The 27103-nt window shown below is 43.4% G+C and overlaps 2 protein-coding genes across 3 annotated transcripts in view; both read right to left on the bottom strand.

Moving 5' to 3' along the window:
* The window catches only part of selenbp1 (selenium binding protein 1), a 98572-nt gene extending 91568 nt beyond the window's left edge, over nt 1–7004 (bottom strand). Inside the window, exon 1 of one of the 2 annotated variants that reach the window (XM_034173741.1) lies at nt 6921–7004. In XM_034173741.1, the coding sequence (XP_034029632.1) occupies nt 6921–6924 (4 nt within the window). In that variant the 5' untranslated portion in view covers nt 6925–7004. The remainder of the gene's footprint in view (nt 1–6920) is intronic. The other variant, XM_034173740.1, reaches the window with a different exon arrangement.
* Nucleotides 7005–21595: 14591 nt separating this feature from the next.
* The window catches only part of pogzb (pogo transposable element derived with ZNF domain b), a 130893-nt gene continuing 125385 nt past the window's right edge, over nt 21596–27103 (bottom strand). Inside the window, exon 22 of the mRNA XM_034173485.1 lies at nt 21596–23678. Coding sequence (XP_034029376.1) covers nt 21668–23678 — 2011 coding nt within the window. The 3' untranslated portion in view covers nt 21596–21667. The remainder of the gene's footprint in view (nt 23679–27103) is intronic.

The raw sequence follows: 27103 nt of genomic DNA on the forward strand, positions 1-27103 counted from the left end.
GATTCCTTCTTTATGTTCTCTAATGCCATATACCAACACAGTGCAGAGTAGCTACCTAAACTCTGTAAGGGAGATAGAGTATCTCGTCAATAGTTTTACATCCTCATTGAAGACAACTTTGGATGCTGTAGCTCCTCTGAAAAAGAGAGCTTTAAATCAGAAGTGCCTGACTCTGTGGTATAACTCACAAACTCGCAGCTTAAAGCAGATAACCCGTAAGTTGGAGAGGAAATGGCGTCTCACTAATTTAGAAGATCTTCACTTAGCCTGGAAAAAGAAGTCTGTTGCTCTATAAAAAAGCCCTCCGTAAAGCTAGGACATCTTACTACTCATCACTAATTGAAGAAAATAAGAACAACCCCAGGTTTCTTTTCAGCACTGTAGCCAGGCTGACAAAGAGTCAGAGCTCTATTGAGCTGAGTATTCCTTTAACTTTAACTAGTAATGACTTCATGACTTTCTTTGCTAATAAAATTTTAACTATTAGAGAAAAAATTACTCATAACCATCCCAAAGATGTATCGTTATCTTTGGCTGCTTTCAGTGATGCCGGTATTTGGTTAGACTCTTTCTCTCCGATTGTTCTGAGTTATTTTCATTAGTTACTTCATCCAAACCATCAACATGTCTATTAGACCCCATTCCTACCAGGCTGCTCAAGGAAGCCCTACCATTAATTAATGCTTCGATCTTAAATATGATCAATCTATCTTTATTAGTTGGCTATGTACCAAAGGCTTTTAAGGTGGCAGTAATTAAACCATTACTTAAAAAGCCATCACTTGACCCAGCTATCTTAGCTAAATATAGGCCAATCTCCAACCTTCCTTTTCTCTCAAAAATTCTTGAAAGGGTAGTTGTAAAACAGCTAACTGATCATCTGCAGAGGAATGGTCTATTTGAAGAGTTTCAGTCAGGTTTCAGAATTCATCATAGTACAGAAACAGCATTAGTGAAGGTTACAAATGATCATCTTATGGCCTCAGACAGTGGACTCATCTCTGTGCTTGTCCTGTTAGACCTCAGTGCAGCTTTTGATACTGTTGACCATAAACTTTTATTACAGAGATTAGAGCATGCCATAGGTATTAAAGGCACTGCGCTGCAGTGGTTTGAATCATATTTATCTAATAGATTACAATTTGTTCATGTAAATGGGGAATCTTCTTCACAGACTAAGGTTAATTATGGAGTTCCACAAGGTTCTGTGCTAGGACCAATTTTATTCACTTTATACATGCTTCCCTTAGGCAGTATTATTAGACGGTATTGCTTAAATTTTCTTTGTTACACAGATGATACCCAGCTTTATCTATCCATGAAGCCAGAGGACACACACCAATTAGTTAAACTGCAGGAATGTCTTTCGGACATAAAGACATGGATGACCTCTAATTTCCTGCTTTTAAATTCAGATAAAACTGAAGTTATTGTACTTGGCCCCACAAATCTTAGAAACATGGTGTCTAACCAGATCCTTACTCTGGATGGCATTACCCTGATCTCTAGTAAAACTGTGAGAAATCTTGGAGTCATTTTTGATCAGGATATGTCATTCAATGCGCATATTAAACAAATATGTAGGACTGCTTTTTTGCATTTGCGCAATATCTCTAAAATTAGAAAGGTCTTGTCTCAGAGTGATGCTGAAAAGCTAATTCATGCATTTATTTCCTCTAGGCTGGACTACTGTAATTCATTATTATCGGGTTGTCCTAAAAGTTCCCTGAAAAGCCTTCAGTTAATTCAAAATGCTGCAGCTAGAGTACTGACGGGGACTAGAAGGAGAGAGCATATCTCACCCATATTGGCCTCTCTTCATTGGCTTCCTGTTAATTCCAGAATAGAATTTAAAATTCTTCTTCTTACTTATAAGGTTTTGAATAATCAGGTCCCATCTTATCTTAGGGACCTCGTAGTACCATATCACCCCAATAGAGCGCTTCGCTCTCAGACTGCAGGCTTACTTGTAGTTCCTAGGGTTTGTAAGAGTAGAATGGGAGGCAGAGCCTTCAGCTTTCAGGCTCCTCTCCTGTGGAACCAGCTCCCAATTCAGATCAGGGAGACAGACACCCTCTCTACTTTTAAGATTAGGCTTAAAACTTTCCTTTTTGCTAAAGCTTATAGTTAGGGCTGGATCAGGTGACCCTGAACCATCCCTTAGTTATGCTGCTATAGACGTAGACTGCTGGGGGGTTCCCATGATGCACTGTTTCTTTCTCTTTTTGCTCTGTATGCACCACTCTGCATTTAATCATTAGTGATTGATCTCTGCTCTCTTCCACAGCATGTCTTTTTCCTGGTTCTCTCCCTCAGCCCCAACCAGTCCCAGCAGAAGACTGCCCCTCCCTGAGCCTGGTTCTGCTGGAGGTTTCTTCCTGTTAAAAGGGAGTTTTTCCTTCCCACTGTCGCCAAGTGCTTGCTCACAGGGGGTCATTTTGACCGTTGGGGTTTTTCTGTAATTACTGTATGGCTTTTGCTTTACAATATAAAGCACCTTGGGGCAACTGTTTGTTGTGATTTGGCGCTATATAAATAAAACTGATTTTGATTTGATTTGACCCACTGTCATTCTACAAACGGAGAATATCTCTGATTCCTCTCTGTCTTTCTGCTTAAGACACTCTTAGGCTTCTTAAAAGTCCTCCTCTCTGCTCTTACCAGTTTGGCACCTTTGGGGCTTTCTTAAGGCCCAGTCACTCAGCACTTAACGAAGGGCAACAAAGCCCTAATGAAATGAGAAATCTGGACTTTCGTCAGCCTGGTTGCTTGGATTTTTTTTTTTTTTTCTTTGTGGGGGGTCAGCTTCACTGGGCTCAGGTACCTTATATAGGCCTGAATTAATCTTTTGTGTGGATACAATTAATTATTTTGCCACAAGAAACTGCTGAATTTGAAACAACAAAAAAGTTGTGTACTTTCCAACAGCACTTGAATGCAGCATTTGTGGCAGCAGCAGCTCCTGCGTGCGCTTATTATTTTGTATTAAATATAACAATATGAGTGTAGGAATGATAATCCAGTCCTTCTGTACATGTGACAACAGGTAGATGATGTCGATGATGATACAAAGAGCTGTTCTGGAAGGAAGAATTCACGTTGTGGATCAGCTGCAGCTGGTGGAATAACTGCACATGTTCACACAGACTGATTAATTTACTGCTCTGATATATTCAATCACCTTTACACTTATATTTATTCCCCCTTTTGACAGTTTTCTGTTATAAATCAATCTACACTCAACAAAAATATAAACGCAACACTTTTGGTTTTGCTCCCATTTTGTATGAGATGAACTCAAAGATCTAAAACTTTTTCCACATACACAATATCACCATTTCCCTCAAATATTGTTCACAAACCAGTCTAAATCTGTGATAGTGAGCACTTCTCCTTTGCTGAGATAATCCATCCCACCTCACAGGTGTGTCATTATCAAGATGCTGATTAGACACCATGATTAGTGCACAGGTGTGCCTTAGACTGCCCACAATAAAAGGCCACTCTGAAAGGTGCAGTTTTATCACACAGCACAATGCCACAGATGTCGCAAGATTTGAGGGAGCGTGCAATTGGCATGCTGACAGCAGGAATGTCAACCAGAGCTGTTGCTCATGTATTGAATGTTCATTTCTCTACCATAAGCCGTCTCCAAAGGCGTTTCAGAGAATTTGGCAGTACATCCAACCAGCCTCACAACCGCAGACCACGTGTAACCACACCAGCCCAGGACCTCCACATCCAGCATGTTCACCTCCAAGATCGTCTGAGACCAGCCACTCGGACAGCTGCTGAAACAATCGGTTTGCATAACCAAAGAATTTCTGCACAAACTGTCAGAAACCGTCTCAGGGAAGCTCATCTGCATGCTCGTCGTCCTCATCAGGGTCTCGACCTGACTCCAGTTTGTCATTGTAACCGACTTGAGTGGGCAAATGCTCACATTCGCTGGCGTTTGGCACGTTGGAGAGGTGTTCTCTTCACGGATGAATCCCGGTTCACACTGTCCAGGGCAGATGGCAGACAGCGTGTGTGGCGTCGTGTGGGTGAGCGGTTTTCTGATGTCAATGTTGTGGATTGAGTGGCCCATGGTGGCGGTGGGGTTATGGTATGGGCAGGCGTCTGTTATGGACGAAGAACACAGGTGCATTTTATTGATGGCATTTTGAATGCACAGAGATACCGTGACGAGATCCTGAGGCCCATTGTTGTGCCATACATCCAAGAACATCACCTCATGTTGCAGCAGGATAATGCACGGCCCCATGTTGCAAGGATCTGTACACAATTCTTGGAAGCTGAAAATGTCCCAGTTCTTGCATGGCCGGCATACTCACCGGACATGTCACCCATTGAGCATGTTTGGGATGCTCTGGACCGGCGTATACGACAGCATGTACCAGTTCCTGCCAATATCCAGCAACTTTGCACAGCCATTGAAGAGGAGTGGACCAACATTCCACAGGCCACGATTGACAACCTGATCAACTCTATGCGAAGGAGATGTGTTGCACTGCATGAGACAAATGGTGGTCACACCAGATACTGACTGGTATCCCCCCCAATAAAACAAAACTGCACCTTTCAGAGTGGCCTTTTATTGTGGGCAGTCTAAGGCACACCTGTGCACTAATCATGGTGTCTAATCAGCATCTTGATATGGCACACCTGTGAGGTGGGATGGATTATCTCAGCAAAGGAGAAGTGCTCACTATCACAGATTTAGACTGGTTTGTGAACAATATTTGAGGGAAATGGTGATATTGTGTATGTGGAAAAAGTTTTAGATCTTTGAGTTCATCTCATACAAAATGGGAGCAAAACCAAAAGTGTTGCATTTATATTTTTGTTGAGTGTATATGGCTTAGTAACATAATGCTCGTACAGTGATACAGCAGTGACCACGGAACACCAGAGGCTTTTTTTTTTTATTTAAGCCAGATGGCGCACGCAGTGCCTCATCAGACAGTGTGGATTCTGATGATGATGGAGGTGATCCCTCTTTTGTTCTGGATGAGGAACCAGAGCAGGCAGATCCACTGACATGCACACAGATCTCCACAGCTTCTGTTTGCAGTTTCTCCAGGAATCAGGCACTATGAGCTCTGTTCCAGCCCTGAGTCCTGGAATTTAGAGATGCAGACACACACTGCTCCAGCTGTGGCTCCAGGTGCGTTTCATTTAAAGCATCGAGAGCAACGTTAGTTTCAGTTTTGTTAAGTTCCTCTTTTGTCCCTTTTGCGCGCTTGCTTCACAGGCTATTTGGTGATGAAGCTCAGTCTTCCACCTTTTCTCAACGAATTGTGACTTTTTAAATTTTCCCTTCGCTCAGGAATCGTCGTGTGCCGTGTGACTGGGCCATAAGAGGCTTTGTGGACAACTTCCATCTTACAAAGGGAAAATTCTAAGAAAAGCCTCAGAATTTGAGGAATTCTGAGACTTTTCTTAGAGTAACATCACTCAGAGCTGTTTTCGGCCTGAGGCTGCGTCGTGGATTTGGGCCCTGGAGTCTAATTATTTCTTGTGGCGTATAAAATGATGTTTCAGGGATAGATTTTGTTGACAGCAGGAGGATTTCTGATTGTGGGACTTGTAAGAAGTTTATGCAAAACTTCAAACATGAAACTGAACAAAGTAAAAAATAAAATACAATTCCTGCTAATTATTCATTTTAATTAATTTAGCAGTTGAATTCATTCCAAATACAGATGTAGCCAGTTTAAACTACTTTACTAATTATTTAACAGTTTACCAGTATCTTTAAACTAGTTTACCATTTAATCCAGTTTGCTAGTAGTTTACAGACGGTTGCCCAGTTCCGGATCACTTTTTTAAAGTCCTGCTATATGGAGCCATAATGTAACTGAATGTCCTTTATTGTGTATTGTTGTATTGGGTATTTGGACTTTATGTGTGGCGCAAACATTTGCCAGAAATGGATCACGACACTCTGTGTCACTTTGGGTTCATTCCTGGCATCTGGCTGGAGTCCTTCTAATGCAGAATGATACACACTGTGCCCGAGAATGTGTTTTGAACACAAAATGATAGAAATTCTACTTATTAAATGAGAATTTTCTTTGTTTCAAAAGGCACCGTTATACGTTTTTACGAGCAAAAAATGAAGAGTGGAGGTGAGATTTCTCCCGAATTAAAAAGTAAAAGCCCCACATTCATGTCCATTTGTGATGTTGAGATGAGCCCCAAAGTCCACATGGATCACAACTACAGACACGAAGCTGCTGCTTCAGTGATCCACAACCGGCAGATTTTTCACGGAGATAAACAGCAAGACATAACACACTGACATTTTCTACCCAAGTAAGTATTTTCCCACTCTAGAACCAAAAACACCAAACGGCTAACTAACCTTTGCTACTTAACAGAGATCGTTACTTTCAAACTTGCAGGAATGAGTGAGTCAGAAAAAGCGCGCACACCACAGACACCAGGATGTTTTGATTCTTCTGCTGATCACAAGGACGACTGGATTCGGGCGAGCTTGTGGTCGTTTGTAGACAAAACATCAGTCTTTCCATTGGTACCAAGTATTAGCTTATTCACGCTGATTATGAGAAACAGCGGCGCAAAAACTACAGCAGTGATCCGGAACTGGGCAAGTGACCGTATTTTTAATCCGGTTTCTGGCCGATCTCGGTCCTTCCTCGTGACTGTCCGCTCGCCGGTTTGGTTCTTGTCTCTTGACTTGTTTCTATCAGCTTTCACTGGCTGTAACAGTGCGATTAAACTGACTTTCTTGACGAGTCTGACCGAGTCATCATCCTCACAGCAGCAAATTGTTCCTCTTCACTCAGAAACAGAAAATATTTCAGAACGTTTCAGAGTTTAAATGTGATTAAACCGGATCATACTGAAAGGTTCGTCTTGTGTAGATGTAAAGTCTGGAGAAGGAGACTTACTCATGGTTGCGGGTTCGAACGTCGTCTTGATTCTGAAGAAGCGGCGACTCGAGCTCGTGTTTTGACCCCAACCAAGTGCAGTTTCGTGACCGGCCGCTGGAGGCAGGCGGGCTTTGTCCTGAAGAGGCTCCGCGGGGGCGGGGCTCTGACGCTGTCAATCGACTCCCGGAGGGGCGGGGCTTTTTACTCGGTGACTTCAGTCCAAGGACTTTTTTTTTTAATAAACGGTTTGTGTTTGATCGGTACGGGACAGGACGAATAAACGAATCTAATCTCTGAAAGTGGCACCAAACTTCTAATGTGCAGTTATAACATTAAAACATTACAACATATAAAATCACTTTTCACTGCATTTTTTTCTGAATGTTATCAGGCGTTTAGCAACTTCTTTCCACTGAAGGGTTCAATAATAATAATTATTATTATTATAATTACGCTGTCTGCGTGAACTAATTCATCACTTGATATCTGGGAGTTTCTTCAGTGAAATCAGAGGAACCACATTCTGATTTGAAGGATTAGAAAAATGCTTCGATCAAATTGTAAAACCCATTTGTTCCACCTGGAATAAGAGCCACAGAAAACCTTTGGACTCTTGTTCAGTATTGCTGAAAAATGTCTTCTCTTTCTGTTCAACCAAATTCAAAAACGGTATTTAAGTTTTACTTTTTGACCAAACTTTTTCATCTTTTCTCATGAATTATGGTTGCATGACGTGTCATATTGAATTTCTTTGGACAAAATCAGAACAATTATTTCATATTTTGCGTCAGATCTTAAGAGATCCCAAAGTATTTTCTGGTCCAACTCATAATTTACTCAAATTAAAGTTGACCTGTATCAAGAAACGGGCATTAACCTGGCTTTATTTTACAGACCCCGTCAGTAGTTCCATGTTCCTGACCGTTTCTCTTTTCATCGAACAGAGCCGGGTGTCCATGGATTTATTCCACTTCCACAGCCGCAGGCTCCAGAACAAAAGGCATCAATAACCTTCACCCGTTTGTCTGTTTGTGAACAGCCTGTAACCCAAAATTTTTCATAGATCCTTATGAAATTTTTCCTGAACATTCATATCCTGATAGGCAAGGACTGATTACATTTTCAAGGTCAGAGGTCAAAGTCAGGAAAAATCCCCATCTCATAACACTGAATTAATGTTCAAAAATTTGTAACTGTCAAAAAAGATGAAATTTCTTTCATTTTTTAGAGTATTATGTAGGATGGTATCTTTGTTGAGTGAAAGTTTGATCCAGATCTGATCCGGATTACAGATTTGGTGCCCATGTGAATTGAACATTGAAAAGCCTGTTTGATGTACATTTTGCATTATATCTCAACCAAAAGCACCTCAGTCACTCTCATTTGTGACAATGAGGTGCAAACTGGCACTCACAGACTAAGTTTGACCCACATTAGGCATTTAGCGGATATTTGATTTTAACTTTGAAAAGCCATTTTCATCTATATGTTGGATTATATTTTAGCTCATGAAAAGACACATCGAACAGGACTGTGACCTTGAAATGTTTTTCCAAGGTAAAAATGGAACTGCAAACTAGCACTGCTGAAGGCTTGCGCCGTACGAGCGCGGTGCTCTGGTCTTTCCCATAACTACAGGAGCAGTGGGATTTCAGCAGGATTCACTGCTTCACTCCACACAGTCAGCACTCACTCAAGTGCTGAAGGACTTCTGGCTGGATGCAGATTCCACACCAGTGTTGCAGTTGCTAATCTTAATTGCAGCCATGACAGTTGCTTTTATTTTTGGAGAGTTTAGATAATGCATGAATAGATGTTGGTGACTGTGTGATTTTGAGCCACCACTGACCTTCGTGTTGCAGTAATTCGACCGATCTGGTCACTGAAACACAGATTGATGCTTCTGTGTCTGTCAGAGTGAGTTTGACTTTCTGGTTGACCAACATAAGAGTTTGAAACATGGCTCCTCGTTCAGACTAAAGCCATCATCACCCAAACCAGTTCTAATGTAAAACTACAACGTCGACCCATCTGCAGCTCCAAAACGCTAAAAATCAAAACAAATAAAATGGACTTTAAGCTTTAATGTTTAACGTTTACAATGAGCCAAGATAAATGTAGAGATTAAAATGTAACCACATAAAAATATAAAACTTTTTTATTCATCTAGAAAGTCTTGTCTGTACATCAGCACCGACGCACCGCGGATGCCATGATGTCACACTCAGGATCTGATCACATGACTGACGGCAGCACAGTTGCTCAGAAAACGTAGAAAAATATATAAAAATCAACAGTGACAGAGCGCTGCACAGTAATCCACATCGACCAATCACATTCCAGAACCACAAAACCTACAACCAGCCCCGAGCCCCACCCCCTCACCTTAACACGGCTAAGGACTTGGAATGTTAGCATTTCCATTAGCACGTAACACGGTACATGCCAACGTTCACGAATCACAATCGGTCACTTATGTGATTTGTGTCCAACCGTTATTTTATTGAGAAATGATCTCATTCATTGTTTTAATTAGAAATAAATATCTGAAGAGATGGAATACTGCAACCCAAAATACAGGAAGTCGTCTTTTTTTTTTTTTTTTTAAACCAATCGGTCGCAGTGCATATCAACCATTAGTATTTGGATACAAACTAACACCTGGGATAACACCAAATGGAGCACGTTTAGTTTAGCACTAGCTTCATGAAGTTAATCTCAACATGCTACAATGCTAGGAAAATAAAGCTACAGTTAGCATGCTATCATATTTGGCTAAGACACAGATGTTAATGTTAGCGTCTGAGCATGATAGCATTAGCATGCACCACTGCCACTTTGCTAGCCAAATGTTCACACAGTTGTGATTCCTCATCTGTAACTTTGAGCTACAGAATCTTACAGACTTCACGTCATAACCGCCAATACTTCAATGATCATGCCGTTGTCATGGAATCAGGTCGTATCAGAAGTCTCTCAAATGTGACGTTCAGATCCAAACCAGTCATATTATCTAAGTGCACATCGCATGTAAAACTCAAGAAATCACCTAACCTACATACAAAACTACAGGTAGAACTACACGTATAACTACAGGCAGAGCTACAGGTAGAACTACACCTTACAGGTATAACTACACGTATAACTACAGGCAGAGCTACAGGTAGAACTACACCTTACAGGTATAACTACATGTATAACTACAGGCAGAGTTACAGGTAGAACTACACCTTACAGGTATAACTACACGTATAACTACAGGCAGAGCTACAGGTAGAACTACACCTTACAGGTATAACTACACGTATAACTACAGGCAGAGTTACAGGTAGAACTACACCTTACAGGTATAACTACACGTATAACTACAGGCAGAGCTACAGGTAGAACTACACCTTACAGGTATAACTACAGGTAGAACTACACCTTACAGGTATAACTACAGGTAGAACTACACCTTACAGGTATAACTACATGTATAACTACAGGCAGAGCTACAGGTAGAACTACATGTATAACTACAGGCAGAGTTACAGGTAGAACTACATGTATAACTACAGGCAGAGTTACAGGTAGAACTACACCTTACAGGTATAACTACACGTATAACTACAGGCAGAGCTACAGGTAGAACTACACCTTACAGGTAGAACTACATGTATAACTACAGGCAGAGCTACAGGTAGAACTACACCTTACAGGTAGAACTACATGTATAACTACAGGTAGAACTACACCTTACAGGTATAACTACACGTATAACTACAGGCAGAGCTACAGGTAGAACTACACCTTACAGGTAGAACTACATGTATAACTACAGGTAGTCCTACACCTTACAGGTATAACTACATGTATAACTACAGGCAGAGTTACAGGTAGAACTACACCTTACAGGTATAACTACAGGCAGAGCTACAGGTAGAACTACACCTTACAGGTATAACTACATGTATAACTACAGGCAGAACTACACCTTACAGGTATAACTACATGTATAACTACAGGTAGTCCTACACCTTACAGGTATAACTACATGTATAACTACAGGCAGAGCTACAGGTAGAACTACACCTTACAGGTATAACTACATGTATAACTACAGGCAGAGCTACAGGTAGAACTACACCTTACAGGTATAACTACATGTATAACTACAGGCAGAGTTACAGGTAGAACTACATGTATAACTACAGGTAGTCCTACACCTTACAGGTATAACTACATGTATAACTACAGGCAGAGTTACAGGTAGAACTACACCTTACAGGTATAACTACACGTATAACTACAGGCAGAGCTACAGGTAGCACTACACCTTACAGGTAGAACTACATGTATAACTACAGGTAGTCCTACACCTTACAGGTATAACTACATGTATAACTACAGGCAGAGTTACAGGTAGAACTACACCTTACAGGGACAACTACATGTATAACTACAGGTAGAACTACACCTTACAGGGAGAACTACGTGTAACTACAGGCAGAGTTACAGGTAGAACTACACCTTACAGGTAGAACTACACGTATAACTACAGGCAGAGCTACAGGTAGAACTACATGTATAACTACAGGCAGAGCTACAGGTAGAACTACACCTTACAGGGAGAACTACATGTATAACTACAGGTAGTCCTACACCTTACAGGTATAACTACACGTATAACTACAGGCAGAGTTACAGGTAGAACTACACGTATAACTACAGGTAGAACTACACCTTACAGGGAGAACTACATGTATAACTACAGGTAGAACTACACCTTACAGGGAGAACTACGTGTAACTACAGGCAGAGTTACAGGTAGAACTACACCTTACAGGTAGAACTACACATATAACTACAGGCAGAGTTACAGGTAGAACTACACCTTACAGGGAGAACTACATGTATAACTACAGGCAGAGCTACAGGTAGAACTACACCTTACAGGGAGAACTACATGTATAACTACAGGTAGAACTACACCTTACAGGGAGAACTACGTGTAACTACAGGCAGAGTTACAGGTAGAACTACATGTATAACTACAGGTAGAACTACACCTTACAGGGAGAACTACGTGTAACTACAGGCAGAGTTACAGGTAGAACTACACCTTACAGGTAGAACTACACATATAACTACAGGCAGAGTTACAGGTAGAACTACACCTTACAGGGAGAACTACATGTATAACTACAGGCAGAGCTACAGGTAGAACTACACCTTACAGGGAGAACTACATGTATAACTACAGGCAGAGCTACAGGTAGAACTACACCTTACAGGTAGAACTACACGTATAACTACAGGCAGAGTTACAGGTAGAACTACACCTTACAGGGAGAACTACACGTACGAGGGCTGTCAATAAAGTAAGGGTCCTTTTTATTTTTTTCTAAAACTATATGGATTTCATTCATATGTTTTTACGTCAGACATGCTTGAACCCTCATGCGCGAGTTTTTCCACGCCTGTCGGTGACGTCATTCGCCTGTGAGCACTCCTTGTGGGAGGAGTCGTCCAGCCTCTCGTCGGAATTCCTTTGTCTGAGAAGTTGCTGAGAGACTGGCGCGTTGTTTGATCAAAATTTTTTCTAAACCTGTGAGACACATCGAAGTGGACACGGTTCGAAAAATTAACCTGGTTTTCAGTGAAAATTTTAACGGCTGATGAGAGATTTTGAGGTGATTCTGTCGCTTTAAGGACTTTTCACGGTGCGAGACGTCGTGCAGCGCTCTCAGCCGCCGTCGTCAGCCTGTTCAAGTTGAAAACCTCCACATTTCAGGCTCTATTGATCCAGGACGTCGTGAGAGAAAAGAGAAGTTTCAGAAGAAGTCGGTTTCAGCATTTTATCCGGATATTCCACTGTTAAAGGAGATTTTTTTAATGAAAGACGTGCGGACGGGTCCGCGCGTCGGGACGCAGCCGACGCGGTGTGGCGGCACAGGAAAAACACCTCCGTGTTGATAACCATTTGTAAAATCCAGGCGGCTTTTGATGGCTTTCAGTGGAGTGAGTATATGAGAAATTGTTTAACAGGCAGGACATGTTCCAACTTGTCCTTAAGGCTTTCAACAGAGGTGTTTTTCCTGTGGCGGAGCGCCGCGGTGGCTGCGTCCCGACGCGCGGACCCGTCCGCACGTCTTTCATTAAAAAAATCTCCTTTAACAGTGGAATATCCGGATAAAATGCTGAAACCGACTTCTTCTGAAACTTCTCTGTTCTCTCACGACGTCCTGGATCAATAGAGCCTGAAATGTGGAGGTTTTCAGCTTGAACAGGCTGACGACGGCGGCTGAGAGCGCTGAGCGACGTCTCGCACCGTGGGAAGTCCTTAAAGCGACAGAATCACCTCAAAATCTCTCATCAGCCGTTAAAATTTTCACTGAAAACCAGGTTAATTTTTCGAACCGTGTCCACTTCGATGTGTCTCACAGGTTTAGAAAAAAGTTTGATCAAACAACGCGCCAGTCTCTCAGCAACTTCTCAGACAAAGGAATTCCGACGAGGGGCTGGACGACTCCTCCCACAAGGAGTGCTCACAGGCGAATGACGTCACCGACAGGCGTGGAAAAACTCACGCATGCGCACGAGCGTTCAAGCATGTCTGACGTAAAAACATATGAATGAAATCCATATAGTTTTTGAAAAAAATAAAAAGGACCGTTACTTTATTGACAGACCTCGTATAACTACAGGCAGAGCTACAGGTAGAACTACACCTTACAGGGAGAACTACATGTATAACTACAGGCAGAGTTACAGGTAGAACTACACCTTACAGGGAGAACTACATGTATAACTACAGGTAGAACTACACCTTACAGGGAGAACTACATGTGTAACTACAGGTAGAAATACACATTACAGGCAGAAGTACACACAGAACTACACACAGACCTACAGGCAGAACACAGAGTAGCGGCTGAGGGGGGCGGAGCCTGTCATGTTCACGTTTATTTAGAACTCCGACTGCAGAAATAAGACTGCACTCTGCAGACTTTTTTCTGATCAGCTTCGTTTCATTTTGTGAGTAAATATCCAACATATTCCAAAGGTTTGGACGGAGCCAATTTACTCTAAATTATCTGATGACGAAATCATCACTTTTACAGCCAGTTTCTTTTTAGAGAATGAAGACATGAATGTTTCCAAGTCACTGAATATGTCCACATTCCATCAATCATTAAGACAAAACTGTGATTCTAGGAGAGGACAAGTGAGGAAGACACACAGACAGACAGACACACAGACACAGACAGACACACACAGACAGACGTGCACAGACAGACAGACACACAGACACACACAGACACAGACAGACAGACACACAGACGCGCACAGACACAGACAGACACAGACGCGCACAGACAGACACACACAGACAGACAGACGCGCACAGACACACACAGACAGACAGACAGACGCGCACAGACACACACAGACAGACAGACACACAGACGCGCACAGACAGACACACAGACGCGCACAGACAGACACACAGACAGACGCGCAGACACACACAGACAGACAGACGCGCACAGACACACACAGACAGACAGACAGACACACAGACGCGCACAGACACACACAGACAGACAGACACACACACACAGGGGCCTGAAGGCCTTCGAGGACAAACTCTGGATGGTCACAGCTTCATGTGTTAGTGAAGGAGACGAGGGACCAGGCTCAGGTTTCCCACATGCCTTTAGGCAGACCACCTCCTCTCCACCACTCCATCATCAAGCTGCAGAACCAGAGATGCAACAGACAAAAGCTGCGCGACAAATAACCACAAGGGCCGGTAAGTTCCTCAGAGCTGCCTAGGTGTCGTCAGAATATTTAGAGGAAACCGACTCCGTCTCCAGGCGTTTTTTCTGGAATGTGAAATGCAGGAACAGAAAAACACATGAAACATGAGACAGCTTTGATTCATGCTGTCTGCCATGAAACAGAAAAATCACTTTTATTTAATCTGCGTTTTCCATATGATCCAAAACAACAACAACAAAAAACCAAATAACCCCCGACTTCCCCCTCCCAAGTGTCGGCCAACTTAAATTCTTACAAATCTAGAAACAAAATTTCTCAATTAGTTTTGAAATTACTTGATTTCCAGAAAGGGGGTGGGGACACCCAACTGGACCCACTTGAAGTATTTACAGTTGTATGTAAAAGTTTGGCCCCCCTGATGATTTCCATGATTTTCCTTTATAAATCATTGGTTGTTTGGATCAGAAATTTCAGTTAAATATATCATATAACAGACAAACAGTGACATTTGAGAAGTGAAATGAAGTTTATAGGATTTACAGAAAGTGTGCAATAATTCTTTAAACAAAATTAGGCAGGTGCATAAATTTGGGCACCCCAACAGAAAAAATACATCAATATTTAGTAGATCCTCCTTTTACAGAAATAACAGCCTCTAAACGCTTCCTATAGCTTCCAATGAGAGTCTGGATTCTGGTTGAAGGTATTTTGGACCATTCTTCTTTACAAAACATCTCAGGTTTGTTGGTTTCCGAGCATGGACAGCCTGCTTAACATCACCTCACAGATTTTCAGTAATATTCAGGTCTGGGGACTGAGATGGCCATTCCAGAACGTTGTACTTGTTCCTCTGCATGAATGTCTTAGTAAATTTTGAGCAGTGTTTAGGGTCGTCTTGTTGAAAGATCCTGCCCCGGCGCAGCTTCAACTTTGTCACTGATTCATGAACATTGTTCTCAAGAATCTGCTGATATTGACTGGAATCCATGTGACCCTCAACTTTAACAAGATTCCCAGTACCTGCACTGGCCACACAGCCCCACAGCATGATGGAACCACCTCCAAATTTTACTAGGTAGGTAGCAAGTGTTTTTCTTGGAATGCTGTGTTCTTTTTCAGCCATGCATAACACCCCTTCTTATGTCCAAATAACTCATTTTGTTTCATCAGTCCACAGCACCTTATTCCAAAATGAAGCCGGCTTGTCCAAATGTGCTTTAGCATACCTCAAGTGACTCTGTTTGTGGCATGTAAGCAGAAAAGGCTTCCTCTGCATTACAGCATCATACAGCATCTCTTTGCGCAAAGTGCAATGTACAACCCCAATTCCAATGAAGTTGGGACGTTGTGTAAAATGTAAATAAAAACAGAATACAATGATTTTCAAATCCACTTCAACTTATATTCAATTTAATACACCACAAAGACAAGATATTTAATGTTCATACTGATAAACTTTGTTTTGTGCAAAATATTTGCGCATTTTGAAATGGATGCCTGCAACATGTTTCAAAAAAGCTGGGATGGAGGAACAAAAGACTGGGAAAGGTGATGAATGCTCAAAGAACACCTAATTGGAAACAGGCGAGTGCCGTGATTGGGTATAAAAGGAGCATCCCCAAAAGGATCAGCCATTCACAATCATAGATGGGGCGAGGATCACCACTTTGTGAACAACTGCATGAAAAAAAACATGCATGAAGTCCAACAGTTTAAGAACAATGTTTCTCAACGTTCAATTGCAAGGAATTTAGGGATTCCATCATCTACAGCCCATAATATAATCAGAAGATTAAGAGAATCTGGAAAACTTTCTACACGTAAGCAGCAAGGCCGAAAACCAACACTGAATGCCCGTGACCTTCGACCCCTCAGGAGGCACTGCATTAAAAAACTGACATCACTGTGTAAAGGATCTTACCGTGTGGGCTCAGGAACACTTCAGTAAACCATTGTCAGTTAACACAGTTCGTCGCTACATCTTCAAGTGTAAGTTAAAACTCTACCATGCAAAACAAAAGCTAAACATCAACAGCATCCAGAAACACCGCCGCCTTCTCTGGGCCCGAGCTCATTTGAAATGGACAGACACAAAGTGGAAAAATGTGCTGTGGTGTGATGAGTCTACATTTTAAATTGTTGTTGGAAATCATGGACGTCGTGTCCTCTGGACAAAAGAAGAAAAAGACCATCCAGATTGTTACCAGTACAAAGTTCAAAAGCCAGCATCTGTGATGGTATGGGGGTGTGTTAGTGCCCATGGCATGGACAACTTACACATCTGTGATGGCACCATCAATGCTGAAAGGTCCATCCAGGTTTTGGAGCAACACATGCTGCCATCCAAGCAATGTCTTTTTCAGGGACGTCCCTGCTTATTTCAGCAAGACAATGCCAAGACACATTCTGCACGTTACAACAGCGTGGCTTCGTAGTAAAAGAGTGCGGGTACTAGACTGGCCTGCCTGCAGTCCAGACCTGTCACCTGTTGAAAATGTGTGGCACATTATGAAGAGCAAAATACAACGGAGACCCCGGACTGTTGAACAACTGAAGTCGTACAACAAGTAAGAATGGGAAAGAATTCCACCTACAAAGCTTCAACAATTAGTGTCCTCAGTTCCCAAACGCTTATTGAGTGTTGTTAGAAGGAAAGGTGATGTAACACAGTGGGAAACATACCACTGTTCCAGCTTTTTTGAAACGTGTTGCAGGCATCCATTTCAAAATGAGCAAATATTTGCACAAAAACAATAAAGTTTATCAGTTTGAACATTAAATATAATATCTTGTCTTTGTGGTGTATTCAATTGAATATAGGTTGAAGGGGATTTGAAAATCGTATTCTGTTTGGAATTGGAATTGGGGTTGTATAGTTGAACGAGTTGAAGAGTTTGGGGGTCGTCTCACAAACTGTCTGCGGCCCTTGGACCCAAAAAGAACAGTTTTTCTCTCATCAGTCCACGAAATATTCCTCCATTTCTCTTTAGGCCAGTTGATGTGTTCTTTGGCAAATTGTAACCTCTTCTGCACATGTCTTTTATTTAACAGAGGGACTTTGCGGGGGATTCTTGCAAATAAATTAGCTTCACACAGGCGTCTTCTAACTGTCACAGCACTTACAGGTAACTCCAGACTGTCTTTGATCATCCTGGAGCTGATCAATGGGTGAGCCTTTGCCATTCTGGTTATTCTTCTATCCATTTTGATGGTTGTTTTCCGTTTTCTTCCACACTTGTCTGTTTTTTTGTCCATTTTAAAGCATTGGAGATCATTGTAGATGAACAGCCTATAATTTTTTGCACCTGCGTATATGTTTTCCCCTCTCCAATCAACTTTTTAATCAAACTACGCTGTTCTTCTGAACAATGTCTTGAACGTGCCATTTTCCTCAGGCTTTCAAAGAGAAAAGCATGTTCAACAGGTGGTGGCTTCATCCTTAAATAGGGGACACCTGATTCACACCTGTTTGTTCCACAAAATTGACGAACTGACTGACTGAATGCCACACTACTATTATTGTGAACACCCCCTTTTCTACTTTTTTTTTTACTAATAGCCCAATCTCATAGCCTTAAGAGTGTGCATATCATGAATGCTTGGTCTTGTTGGATACTTGTACCTTGTTTCCCATGTAACAATAAGAAATATACTCAAAACCTGGATTCATCTTTTTAGTCACATAGCACTACTATTATTCTGAACACTACTGTAGGTCTTTGGAGTAGGTCTGTGGGTTGACTATGACTGTTATCATCCTTCGCTTCAGCTTCTGAGATTTTTCGTGGCCTGCCACTTTGAGCTTTAACTAGTACTCTGCCTGCAGTCTTCCATTTCCTCACTATGTTCCCCACAGTGGAAACTGACAGCTGAAATCTCTGAGATAACTTTTTGTTTCCTTCCCCTAAACCATGATGTTGAGCAATCTTTGTTTTCAGGTCATTTGAGAGTTGTTTAGAGGCTCCCATGTTGCCACTCATTAGAAGAGATGCAAAGAGGGGAAACATTTGCAAATGGCCACCTTAAATACCCTTTCTCATGATTGGATTCATCTGTGTAAGGAGATCAAGGGTCAGTGAGCTTATCAAACCAATTTTGTGTTCCAATAATTAGTGCTAAATGTATTCAAATCAATAAAATGACAAGGGTGCCCAAATTTATGCACCAACCTAATTTTGTTTAAATAATTATTGCACACTTTCTGTAAATCCTATAAACGTCATTTCACTTCTCAAATATCAGTGTTTGTCTGCTATATGATATATTTAACTGAAATTTCTGATCCAGACAACCAATGATTTATAAAGAAAAATCATGAAAATTATCAGGGGCGCCCAAACTTTTGCAGACAATTGTATTTGTGCCTCAGCTGCCAGATCAACCAAACCGCCGGACCATCAGTTAAACACAACAGCACCAGATCTTCAGGGCAGGTCTCAGACCTGGAGCCAGACAGCAGGTCCACCCCAACCCTCTGCAGGTCACAGGATCTGAGGAGAGACACCAGGAGGTCCTCTGACATGCTCCTGGTGTTTTTTGGTGATCTCCTGGAGGAGGCACCACTATGTAGTACTATGCCTCTTCAGACTGATTTAAACCCAGTTATTTCTCCATGATTACAAACGTGCAGGACCAAAATGGTATCCATGGCAACTGCTCATCCACCATGAAAAAAAAAACATTCAAGTGCTTATGAATTTTACACAAACAAACCGTTTGTGTGGTAGAACTGTTGGGACACCCAGAGTCTGATTCTCAGAATTCCATTTTTAAGGTTCAAACACGCTGTGCTGGGAACATCTAGCTGCTCCAGGACCACCAGGGGCCAAAATCCAGGCACATGTGACTTTCTGGTTTTGAGGGAGAGAGCGCCGTCATCAGCCTGTGGGTCGAACCTCAAACAACAGTCCAACCCAAGCCTGGGGTCCTGATGCGTGCCGGGACCCGAGGCTGGGACTCTGTTCAGTGCAGCTCAACTAAAAGAGTTCCTTAAAGAGTCACAGACATAATTTCCAACAAAAAATGTGTTTGGTTAAAAAGCTCCCTATTGCATATAGGCTAAATTGACCCAGAATGCATTGCGTTGTCACCATCTGGTTTCTTGGCAGGCGACTGAACTTCTCGTCACATTCACACAGTGAACACTCTCGGTTTGTTGCGCCTGGCAGTTCTGTTTTATTTCTATGAGAAAGCCGTCCAAGTTTGTTCAGTTTTGGAAGAGTGTGACCATGAAGGCTTGGAGCGGTGGCAGGTTAACCGTCGTCACCAGACAGCAAACTCTCTGTCTGCGCGCTTCCCTGCTTACAGACTGACTGGACAAATGATTGAACTAGAAACTCACGTGATGATGCAGTCAGATCTTTACTGATCATCGTGGGGAACTGCAGAGTATGGAAGCACACAAAGCCGCGTGGAGCCTGAAGTGCCGTGTGACAGCAGGATGATCTTCTCCACTGTCACCGTGTGCCATCTTAGAAGAAGTAACATCAGCAGGCAGCTAATCCCGGCTTCAAAGAGTAAAAGTCTACCCACATTAGTTCCATCCACCCACTAGAATCCATGAGCCAGGAGACATTCTCAGTACCACTTAAAGGGACAAAAGGCCGTTACAGTCTCAGGGCTCAACGAAGGGTCACAGGTGCTAAATTTAAAACATACTCCAATCTTACTGAAAATTATACCACATTATTTGTCTGATCACAAAGGATCCAAAAAGCTGTAGTTTTGTGTGGATCAACCAGATTTCTAATGGATCCAGTACCCCTCTATCCATTGTAATGGATCCATTTTCCTTCGGCCAACAAAGATGGCCGAAGGAAAATGGATCCACACCACATGGATCACCAATCTTGTTCTACATATCATTTTCAAAAAAATACAGTCATTTTTTGAGGTATAAAAACAAAACACCCCTCACTTTCACTTTCACCTCCGGCTCAGGTGATCCTCCGCTATCCCCAACCAACTGGATCCGCTCACATTGCTCCCCAGACTCGGGATGTTTCGTCACTGGACCATCTGTGACTGAATATTATCAATTTATGGGGTGAAAATGGCAAAAATGGTGACAAAGGAAGTTGCTCCAATTTTGGTAAAAAGTGATGGAAATTATTAGTTGAGCCAATAGGATTAATAAATGGCCTAGTTTTGACTGTGTTGAATGTTTGGCCTCCAAAATAAAGGTCAAACAAGGTCAACGTCCACTACATTCAATGACCTATGTCACCTTGTAACAGATACATGGCAGACATATAGACATGGCAGATGGTGCAAACTGTTCCTTTTAATAACCCAATTAACTCAACCAATAATTTTATCACTTCTGGCCAAAACTGGATCAAGTTTAACCTTTGACCCCTGTATAAACTGAAGCTGACTCTTGTCACTGTTTTTACCCCGTAACTTTTACCCCGGCCTGTTGGAGAAACACCACGTGGTCAGGTGAGGCGGTGTTTTATTTCCTAGTTTGTCCAGTCTGGCTGACGCGTGTGTGATGTGTTACTAACACTGGCTTCATGAACACTGTGCTGGTTACACATGAAGTCCAGCTGACTGTAAATCTCTGCAAAATAAGGCAGTGACAATACAGCGCCCCCTACGGTGGCTCGTAGGTGCTGAGACGTTAATGGGGTCGGCTGCTCTGTCCTCAATCTGACTGTTCTGATCCCATAAACCAGGTCAGTTGGTTCAGGTGGACCATGGAGTGTTTTCTGGGTTCATCTGAAGGCCGAGGTTTCGGGTTTGGCATTGGACTGGCACAGACTAAATGTGGGGAAAGTCATTTCTAAAGTTTCAGCCCACTGCAGAACCCGACCAGATCCTCAGCGCCCAGCGTCTGTCTCTCAAACCTGTCAGTGTTCTGTCAACAATCTAACAACCATCCGCTAGTCATAATTTTCACAAAAAATAAAACTAAACATCCCATCATTTTTTTTGGGGGGGGGGGGGGGGCAAACTGGTCCTCAGTCTTTAGGATCCACAGGGATACGGATGATTCCTCAGCTTTCATCTATGGAATCATCTGGAACACTTCTACTCTTCACTGTTATTTTCCACTCGTCTCCCACCTCCTCCCCGATAACAATCCTGGTCTCGCGTCTCTCCTTGTTTGCCTCCTCTGTGTCCTCCACCATCTCCTTCCCTTCATCTTCGCTGTCCTCACCCCCTTCTTTAATATCCTCCTCTTCATCCTTGTGTAGCTCCTTTACTCCATCCTGAACATGCTCCTTCATACCTTCTCCCTCCTCACTGTCTTCATCTGTCTCCTTCCTCTCATCCTCACTCTGCTCCTCTACTTCTTTAATGTTCTCGTCCCTGTTCCCTCCAATCTTCCAAAAAGCCGCCTCCTCTTCCTCCCCGCCATGCATAGACAGGTCCCCATTTTTCTCTGTGTCCTTCACATGTTCCTCGTGGTCCTCTTCCATTTCACCCACACCAGCCTGGTCTTCACGCTCTGGTATCTCCCCCAATGACCCGGGTCCTTTGTCCTGCTCCTGGAGCTCGTCTGCGGACTCTTCATCTTCCAGTTCCACCTTATCGGGACAATCCGTCTTCAAAGCCTCAGCGCCCATCAGAGCCTCAGACAGACTGTTGAGGAGCTCAGACTGACTCTCCTCAGCACTCTGTCCTATGGGTTTCTCCTCCTCCTCCTCCAGTCTGGGCAGAAGGTCTGTCAGGTGGAACGACTTCTTTAGAAGTGAGGGGCGATTCGCCACATAAGTCAGTGCTTCTGCCAGCCACCCAACCAGCAGCTGGACCACATGTCCTTGGAGGCACTCTGATGAAGTCTCATCTAAATCCTTTGGATCTCCAGCAGTAAATGTTGCCCAGCGGGACAGCAGGAAGCGCTGTAGTACCGGTTTCATGCAAACCTCCAGGGGATGAAGATGGGAGGAGCAGCCAGCAGGGATCATCGCTGGGAGGGCGCCCGACTCACTAACAGCTGTGAGGAAGGGATCCCCCATGTGTTCTTGGTGTCGGTCTAACACAAGCACCCCTTTCCATGACTGTCCTGATAAGTGTGGAATCCAAATCCTATTTGTCCAGCGATCCAAAGCTTCTTCTGCTGACAGTGTCTCTGTCACAGACTCCAGCAGGATGTAGTCTGAGACACATTTGTCCAAAACCTTGGCCTTGGCCAGCACCAGTGATGGCAGCAAAGTACCATCGGCCAGCGCTGTTAGGTAGACCGTGACCAGAGGTGATGAAGAAGCAGATAGTTTCAAAGCATCTGCACGACGACACCTGACCTGGACTAAACTCAAATCCAGGAAGAGACAGAGCTCATCCAGAGTGGCTACAGCGCCGTCTGGGAGCTGGCAGTCCTGGATGAGCTTCCTGGTAAATTCCCTAAAGGACTTCACCTTTTCATCCAAGGAAGGTGGTAGGACTGACGCAAGTGTGGGTGCTCTACCGACACGCCGCAGCCCGAGCCGGTGCTGCAGCATGAAGCTGACAGCCCAGTCGTACGAGATCCGGAAGGAGTCACTGAAACTTCCATTCTTCTTCAGCATGGAGGCCTTGTGGAAGAGGTTGCTCTCAGTGATGGGAAGTTGCTGCTCACGCATGGACAGTACCCAGGCCACCAAGCGTTCTCCACCTTCACCATGGAGGTCAGGCTCTTGTTTGGTTTGCCTCAAATGTTTCCTGGCCTCTTTCAGCCAAGACCGGATGAGTTGTGGCTCAGTGGAAAAGTCCTGAGATGCCCTATATATGCCGTCACACAGCGCGAACAGAGCAATCCTCAGCTGCCGGGCAGTGAGGAAGTCCTCTCGCTCTTTGGACACGGACAGACCGCTTTCTGCTGGAACATGGCTGTTTGTTGCTGTTGATGCTGGATGAGATGACGGACTTTGGACCTCTTTATTCAATTCTTCCTTTGTTTCTTCAGGTTCATAGTCTACATCATCCAAATCTTCCATGCCCTCATCTTCAGAGAAGTCCATCTCCTCCACAGGTGCCAAGGACTCGTCCATGTTGTCTGTAACCTCGTCCACTTCCACTTCCCCACTGCAGCACAGACACATTTAGTCAGAACAACAAATCTGAATAAAACTCTGGTGAGACAGAATATGTAGCAGTGTGTCACATGGACTAAGACAAACACTCAGACATGCGCAGGAATTTATGTGTGGACAGACACAGAAGACAGGAAGTGACGGCACCATGTCTTTTTTTTATTTTGCACTTTTTTCCAACCCTCAATAAATTTATGACACTGACTTATGGACTTGGACCAGAATCCCACACCGGGAGTACAACGCCTGTGAGGATCCAGAACTCCACAGTGGGCTGGATTTATGGTGAGACTCTGTTCTGCGCTGACTGCGTGGACATGCCTCACGGGGCAGATGTTGAAGTTAACCTTGGCCTTTGAAGGATAAATGTCTTTATGGTGGCACATGGAGAAAGTATAAATTACTCATGACCTCTTTAAAGGACATGTAGCATGGTATTTAACGTCCCATTTAGCAACACAACATTAAAGTATTCATGATTTTAAGTTTCTCCGCGCACATGCAGTAAAAATAAGTGGTCACTGACGTATTTTATTGCAAGGTGCATTTGTGGAAAACATCTTATTGGCCATTTCTCCGCATGTGACGTACATTTTAGGAAAAGCAGAAACATCCCGATGTGATGGCTGACAGAGTTAAACAAGCCCTGCTACATGTGATAAGGAAGCTTCTGAGTTCTTATTTGAATGTGATGGCTCGGATTTACAAAGGATGACACACTTCAACCTGGAACTCTTACTTTTTTCAGTCTGTCGAATTTTGGAACCAAACGTGTGGTGATACCGCTGTTTGTGTCACAGGACACCATTTTACTGTCGCCGTGAATGTGGAATGTCTCCACAATGCTGTTTTTACAGGCTGCCTGAACATGCAGATGGATTTCTTACATTGGGAAATGCCAGAAGACATTATTTTCAGGAGACAATGGACCTACTACGTAAGAAGCTGACAGCAGAGCTGCAGTGGGACATTATTCTCCAGCTGGTGATCCCGCGTAATCCATGCGTGAGGACTTCTTTGATAGTGTGGATTTAATTTTTGGAAATCGTAGCACAACTGGGTGAGTGCCCTGTTCAGTTTTTTTTTCCATTTTTCCCTTCTGAATTTTGTTCTCCTCAGTGGAGGTGTAGGCTTTATTAATTTTATTTTACTTTGAGAGAGTCTGTCAGGTTTTGGATCTCGATGTCTGCAGAGTAGCATGCTGTTTTAACCCCGTTATAGCTCCTACCATGAACATGGACATCTCAGCTGATTTTCAGGCTGTCTAATCACACAGATGTATTTTTTTAAGATTGTTTTCACAGTTATATCGATGACAACACTTATAAGCGTGCATAAAGCTGAGCCTCTAACAGACTGTTTTTAATAGGCTGCATTTATGACTAATTGCCACGCAGGCGCACTATTTCCTCAAGGCTATGTAAACATTATCGGAAACACATGGAAAAAGGAGTACTCACGAGCGCTTTGTTTTTGGTATAGTGCAGCGGATAAGAGAATATTTAGAGGGGAATCCTGCAAATGGTGATAAAAGCATCAAATTCAGCAGAAATACTCCTCAGACAATCCTCTTTTGAAAAAACGATTGGCCACTTGAATTTTCAATCGGTGGTCAGGTAGAGGTCAACTGAAGAATTACAGAGGTCAAAATTAAAAGATGCTCCAATCATATTGAAAAATATTCCACATTATTTGCCTGATTATAAAGATTCCAAAAAGGTATATTTTGGACTATCTGTGACTGAATTCTATGGAGTTACGGGATAAAAACAGCAAGAATGGTGACAAAGGTCAGTTTCATTTTGTACAGGGGTCAAAAGTTAAAGTTGCTCCAATTCTGGTAAAAGGTGATGCAAATTACTAGTTGAGTTAACACAGTTTTAAAAAGGAATAGTTTAGACCATGTATCATCCTTACTTATCACGTTACGGGGTAGCATATGTCACATGTCATAGAATCCAATAGATGTAGACCTTGTTTACCTTTACTTTGGAGACCAAACATTCAACACTGTCAACACTATTCCATTTATTAATCCTATTAGCTCAACCAATAATTTGCATCACTTTTTAGCAAAATTGGAGCAACTTTAATTTTGACCCCTGTACAAAATGACACTGACCTTTGTCACCATTCTTGCTGTTTTTATCCCGTAACTCCATAGAATTCAGTCACAGATAGTCCAAACTATACCTTTTTGGAATCTTTATGATCAGGCAAATAATGTGGAATATTTTTCAATATGATTGTCGATGCGGCTGCTCGTAGCTGTGGTCGCATGGTCTCTGGTGCCTGTCGCGGCGGCAATCCCTGAACCCGGTGGTGGACACCGGAAGTAAGGGATGCCATCAAGCTGAAGAAGGAGTCCTACTTGTCTTTGTTGGTAGGTGGGACCCCAGAGGCAGCTGACAGGTACCGGCAGGCCAAGCGTGCCGCAGCCCGTGCGGTCGCAGAGGCAAAAACTTGGGTCTGGTAGGAGTTCGAGGAGGCCATGGAGGAGGACTATCGGTCGGCCTTGAAGAAATTCTGTCAAACCGTTCGACACCTCAGGAGACAGAAGCAGCTCTCCACCAGCACTGTCTATGGTGTGGGTGGGGAGCTGTTGACCCTGACTGGGGATGTTGTTGGGCGGTGGAAGGAATACTTCGAGGATCTCCTCAATCCCACCGTCACGTCTTCCGAAGAGGAAGCAGAGACTGGGGACTCAGAGGCAGACTCATCCATTACCCAGGCCGAAGTCACCGAGGTGGTTTGAAAGCTCCTCTGTGGCAAAGCTCCTAGGGTGGATGAAATCCGTCCTGAGTACCTTAAGTCTCTGGATGTTGTGGGACTGTCTTGGCTGACACGCCTCTGCAACATTGCGTGGCGGTCGGGGACAGTGCCTCTGGATTGACAGACCGGGGTGGTGGTCCCTCTGTTTAAGAAGGGGGACCGGAGGGTGTGTTCCAACTACAGGGGGATCACACTCCTCAGCCTCCCCGGTAAGGTCTATTCCAGAATACTGGAGAGGAGAATTCGACTGATAGTCGAACCTCGGATTCAGGAGGAGCAGTGTGGTTTTCGTCCTGGTCGCGGCACACTGGACCAGCTCTACACGCTCCATCGGCTGCTCGAGGGTTCACGGGAGTTCACCCAAACAGTCCACATGTGCTTTGTGGATCTGGAGAAGGCGTTCGACCATGTCCCTCGGGGCACCCTGTGGGGGGTGCTCCGGGAGTACGGGGTCCGGGGTCCTTTGCTAAGGGCTATCCGGTCCATGTACGACCGCAGCAGGAGCTTGGTTCGCATTGCCGGTAGTAAGTCAAACCTGTTTCCAGTGCACGTTGGCCTCCGCCAGGGCTGCCCGGTTCTGTTCATTATCTTTATGGACAGAATTTCTAGGCGCAGCCAGGGTGTAGAGTGGGTCTGGTTTGGGAA

The sequence above is a fragment of the Thalassophryne amazonica genome, chromosome 7, assembly GCF_902500255.1.
Source record: "Thalassophryne amazonica chromosome 7, fThaAma1.1, whole genome shotgun sequence".
NCBI classification, from domain to species: domain Eukaryota; kingdom Metazoa; phylum Chordata; class Actinopteri; order Batrachoidiformes; family Batrachoididae; genus Thalassophryne; species Thalassophryne amazonica.